The following is a 5,706-nucleotide window of genomic DNA, read 5'->3' on the forward strand; positions in this document are numbered from 1 at the left end:
AGTTGTTTGTGGAGCTATAAATTGTGTTTTGATTCGACCGTGACCAACGACCACATCTTAATTTGTGAACACTTAGCGGGATCGCATCAAAAAGGGTTGATGAACTCAATAGTATTTGGTTGAATATCTACAACCTCACCGATACCTCTCAAAGTTCTCCTAGCAAGTCTTCTATTGGTTGTCAAAGTCCTTTCCATTTCGTGATCAAAGGGTAACAAGTCACCTTGTGACCTTCTAGACATGCAAAATTACAAAAAACTCGAAAATAATTAGAACAAACCTTGAGGAGTTTTACTTCTCCAAGGCAAAGAAAGACACAACTAATAACAATACAAGAAAATCTAAATCAAGTTAACACCGTCCCCGGCAACGGCGCCATTTTTGGTCGTGATCCCTCGTGGGATTTAGTTTTCAGTACTTGTCGTTAGGAGCACCTAGACCAAAACACAATTTATAACTTCACAAACTGGGTAGATCAGAGTGCGGAAATGAAGACAGTTAAAAGATAATAAAATTAATGAAAAGAGTTGGTTTGAAATCAAACGTAAATAACTCTAAATATTTGAATTAAAGATTACAATGTAATTTGAATTAAGATATTGAGAGCTTACAATTTATGAATTACAACTAGAGATCTCGAATTACAAGTTTTAAGTATTTTGGCTTGAGGCCTTATTAATTTTTCTTCAGGAAAAACTTGATGATCTTGAATGCTGAGGACATCCGTTTTTATAGGCAGTCTTCAGAGGCTTTAATGATGATCTGCTTTTGCGTCGTTGAGCATCTTCCTCATCTACATTCTTGCATAGTACTCCTTCAAGAAAGTCTTTTTCTAATATAGAAAATGGATTGAATATATCATTCATAATGTTTCGAAATTTTGAAGGAGCATTTTTAGTCCAAAGGGCATTACATTCCATTCGTAATGTCCAAAGGGGACTGTGAATGCTGTTTTAAACCTGTCTTCCTCTGCAATTTATATTTGCCAGAAACCTGACTTCATGTCAAATTTCGAAAATACCTTTGCATTATAAAGACGTTTAAGAAGATTTCGTTTATTAGGTATGGGATACCTAGTCCATTGTAAAACCTTATTTAAAGGTATATAGTTAATGACTAGACGTGGTACTCCTCTTTCTTTTTCAGCATTATTCATAACATAGAATGCTGCACAACTGCAAGGAGACTTGGATTGTCTTATGAGTTTCTTATCAAGAAGAGTTTGAATTTCTTTCTTGCAGACTTCTAAGAGTTCTGCGTTCATCTGTATAGGACGTGCTTTTGTTGGAATTAATTTCTCAGAAAAGTCTCTGATATATGGAAGATTGACAACATGTTTCTTCCTATCCCAGAAAGCATTAGGAATATCAGCACAGACTTTATTCTTAAATAATTCTTCCAAATCAAGAATCTGTTTCTGTATAGCTGGTGATTGAAGTTTTTCTTCAATCTTAGTATAAGAAACTTCTTCTTTGAGTTGAGATATTAATTTTCTTTTATGTTTAATAGTATTAATATGTTGATAAATTGTGGAGGATTGAAGAAGAGAGATATCTGTACGCATCATAGGATTAAAGATTTGAGACGTTGTAAAGCATCTTTCTTAATCTCAGGGTTATCAATTGAATCAATTAAGTCAAAGAGGAACTCTTTGCTATCTTTGTCTGTTATAACTTGAATCTTTTGAATAGGTGAAGAGAAAGCTGAATCATAAGCTTCAGAATCCGAAGAACTTTGGATGTGGTCAATATCTTCTCCCCCCAGAAGAGGATGATGAAGATTTGAGAAGTAGCTTGGAAATTTTGCTACAGAGCAGGGAATCGTCTTGAAATAATTCCATAATTTTTTGTTCTGTAAAACATTTATCTGCTTTATGGCCAGGTTTGCCACATTTATAACAGATAATTTCTTTGGAATTCGAGGTTGAAGGCTTCTTTCGTTTAGATGGATGACGTTTTTTGTAATACGGATGTGGATTTTGATAAGGTAATTTTTGAGAGGATCGATGTTTCTTAAATCGTTTATTTTGTTTGCGATGTTTAGAAGAAGGGGCTTGAATCTTTTCAAGACCAAATGCTTCGCAGAAGCATCCTAGTTCCCTTCTTGATATCTTCCTTTCATTATTATTTTTCATTGCTTTGAAGTGTAGACATGTCTTTACTTGTTCCAACTTGGAACGCCCTTGTTAACCAGTTTGCCATGAAAAGGGTTAAAACACACTTATGAATGCAGACTATATATAAATGGGAACGGAGGGACCACCTTACCAGGAACACCTAAGCACAGGCTTACCAATGGATTTAACAAGGCTGACCAACACCTTACCAACACCTCTACAGGGTAAACAAACACAGTATGTTTGAGCCTTTATTAATGGCTCTGATACCAGGGTTATGTCACCATTTTCATCTTCAAGTTCTATGGCATGTTCATAGATAGACATTTGTTCTTGAAAAGATAAAGAATTATCCCACCAATATTTGAGTTGACCAGTAAAACCAGAGATGAGGAAGTTGAAAACTACTTTCTCATCATTTATTTGGGTTTTATAGGCGGCTGAAGCCATACCCATTTCTTGAAGAGTATTGAGGATTTCATATTTGGATTTGCCATCTATGTTCCATTCATGGAGGGCATCCGGACTATAATATTTTGATTGAAATTAAGACCTTTCTTCATATTGAAGATCAGGCGGAGTAGGTCGAGAATAGTAATTTCTGGTTGAAGTATTTTTCCATGAAGATCTTATTTTATTAAGATCATTGTTTTCTTGAAATTGATTTTGTAATTGATCAACCTGAAGATCTGATTCAGAAGATGAATCAGAAGAGTCAGAATCACAAGAATCATTCTTCTTTATGACTTTGATTTCTTTTGAAGATATGTCTTCAAGGCTTCGAGATATTTTTTGAAGTAAATCAGCATTCTTGCTGTTGCTGGAAGATTAAGCTAAAGATTGATTAGTTTTATTAGTAATTGAGTAAGGAAGACTTTGTGGTTTGAATAATGGTTGAGAGTTCAATTCTCTGGGAAATCAAGACCCCGCAGTAGAACTGGATTTTGCTAGTTCTAATGAAGATTTAGACTCTAGCTTGGTAGAAATATGGCTGGTTTGATTAGTTATAGTTTGAAGAATTTGATTTGTGTAGTTGTTTTGTTGATAGACTTTCACAATATCCTCCACAACTACAGTTTCTTTAGGATGTTCTATCCTACCCATTTTAAAAGGAGTAGCTTCAAGATTATTGCCCCCAACCGAAAATGTAAAGGCTGAAGGAGGAGGATGAATAGAAGTGACAGTTCTTCCATCCTTCATATTCCAATTTTTTGTTAATTGTGTTTGAACTTGAATGAAAAATTGTTCATAGGGATTTTTAATCCCATTTCTAGAACAATGAAGAGAGAACCAGGTAAAAAATGGAATATTGAGTGCTAGTCTTTCCATCTCAGCATACCAATATTCACGGATTTGATCTTTAATATCTTCTTTGAAAAGACGAAACCAATCTCTATTTTGATTATTAGCTTCAGACATAAAATCTTCCCGAAGAAGATCTTTATCAATTTGGAATTTCTTTTCAGTAGTAATAACCTTGATAGAATTAAAATCTGACAAGGTTGGACATTGAGGAGGAGATGAAGTTTCTTCATACTCCGGAATTGCAGATTTGAAATGGACCTTATAAGTCAAATCAGAATTTTCTTGGTTCTTCTGTAGATTTTGATTTTTCTAGATTAGTTAATCTAGTTTGTATTTCAAAATCTCTAATCTCAAGATTCTGAAGATATTTTTGAATTTCATTAACTTGAACCTTTAGAGAGTTAATCTCTTGATGCATTTGCTTAATAGGAGAAGAGGTTAGATCTATCCAAAGATTTTCCCCTGATAGCAATATTGTCAGTCTTCGATTTTGATATTGAATACATCAAAGGGGATCAAAATTCGGGTATTGTATTGAAGTATAGTATTGTGTTTTGTATTATATGATGCTTTACAATATGTCTGTCAAATATTTGAGTCCGTAAATACGTATATGTCAATATGTATAGGTATGTATGTAGGAATACATATGTCTGTCAAATATTTGAGTCTGTAAATACGTGTATATGTATAAGTATGTATGTAGGAATACGTATACGTATTAAAATACGTATACTACTATTCAAACTTTTTACTATTCATACGCGTCTAGAAGCTCAAGTGAAGACGCAGTCTCAAAAGTCAAAAGTTTTGCGGAATCCTATCATGTTGTCAGGACAGCTGGTATCTTTTCGGAAAGCTCCAAGACAACTGTCTTTCCACTAACTCAAAAGCAACGGCTCCAATGCACCTGTGAATAAGATGTCAACGACGCAAAAGCAGATCATCATTAAAGCCTCTGAAGACTGCCTATAAAAACGGACGTCCTCAGCATTCAAGATCATCAAGTTTTTCCTGAAGAAAAATTAATAAGGCCTCAAGCCAAAATAGTTAAAACTTGTAATTCAAGATCTCTAGTTGTAATTCATAAATTGTAAGCTCTCAATATCTTAATTCAAATTACATTGTAATCTTTAATTCAAATATTTAGAGTTATTTACGTTTGATTTCAAACCAACTCTTTTCATTAATTTTATTCTCTTTTAACTGTCTTCATTTCCGCACTCTGATCTACCCTGGGCTCCTACCTGGTATCAGAGCCATTAATAAAGGTTCAAACATACTGTGTTTGTTTACCCTGTAGAGGTGTTGGTAAGGTGTTGGTCAGCCTTGTTAAATCTATTGGTAAGCCTGTGTTTAGGTGTTCCTGGTAAGGTGGTCCCTCCGTTCCCATTTATATAGAGTCTGCATTCATAAGTGTGTTTTAACCCTTTTTCATGGCAAACTGGTTAAGAAGGGCGTTCCAAGTTGGAACAAGTAAAGACATGTCTACAGTTCAAAGCAATGAAATTAATGTTCCTGTTGATTTTTCAAATTGGGATATTCCAAAAGAAAATCCCACTGAAATTTACAAAATAGGATCATTTGATTTCAAAACGACATTTTCTATAAGAACTCATGAAGAAACAAGAAGTATTTATTATACCACAGAAACATTGCATTTATTATCTCAAACTAGTTTAAAAGATTATATTCAAAGAAAATATGGATTCATTCATTTTGGATTAGTACAAGTAGCTATCAAACCATTGGTTCACAAAGGTATTGATCTACCAATCTTCATGGCTTTAAGAGATAATCGTCTTAAAGCTTATAAAGACTCGTTACTTGCAGTAATTCAAACTAATGTTTGCAATGGTCCTGTTTATTTCAACTGTTTTCCTGATTTTTCAGTTGATTTGCATGACCCATTAATTCAAGATGCATTAGTTTTAGATATTCATATTTTGGATAATAAATTCAAAGAATTTGCTTGAAACTTTGCAATAGTCTTTAGAATTTATTTAAAACTTATGTCATCTACAGTTAGTCCAAAATTTATTCATGAACCATCTTCTAAGGAAGAAACTATTTTCTTAGAATTCCATTCAAAAGATAATAAAGCTAGATCCTTAGTAACTACAGTACGAGCACTTCCTTGGAAAAAGGTTTCTATTCCAGAAGTACTACAGATTCCAAAGGAGTTACCAACTCCAAATATGATCAAAAAAGATTTACATGATATAGAAGAAGATGATAACAGAGTTCTCTTACGATTTAATTCGTTTACAAAAGCATCTTCCTCA

The 5,706-nt window shown here is 33.6% G+C and overlaps 1 protein-coding gene across 1 annotated transcript; it reads left to right on the top strand.

Moving 5' to 3' along the window:
• Positions 1-4,905: 4,905 nt before the first annotated feature.
• On the top strand, positions 4,906-5,397 carry LOC141595362 (uncharacterized). Its single transcript, XM_074415326.1, has one exon. It carries the CDS (start codon positions 4,906-4,908, stop codon positions 5,395-5,397), a length of 492 nt encoding a protein of 163 aa, XP_074271427.1.
• Positions 5,398-5,706: the final 309 nt, after the last annotated feature.

This window comes from Silene latifolia, chromosome 8, assembly GCF_048544455.1.
Source record: "Silene latifolia isolate original U9 population chromosome 8, ASM4854445v1, whole genome shotgun sequence".
NCBI classification, from domain to species: domain Eukaryota; kingdom Viridiplantae; phylum Streptophyta; class Magnoliopsida; order Caryophyllales; family Caryophyllaceae; genus Silene; species Silene latifolia.

Excerpts from the sequence above, each read along its gene's own strand:
- LOC141595362 (XM_074415326.1), top strand. The coding sequence starts at position 4,906 with ATGTCTACAGTTCAAAGCAATGAAATTAATGTTCCTGTTGATTTTTCA.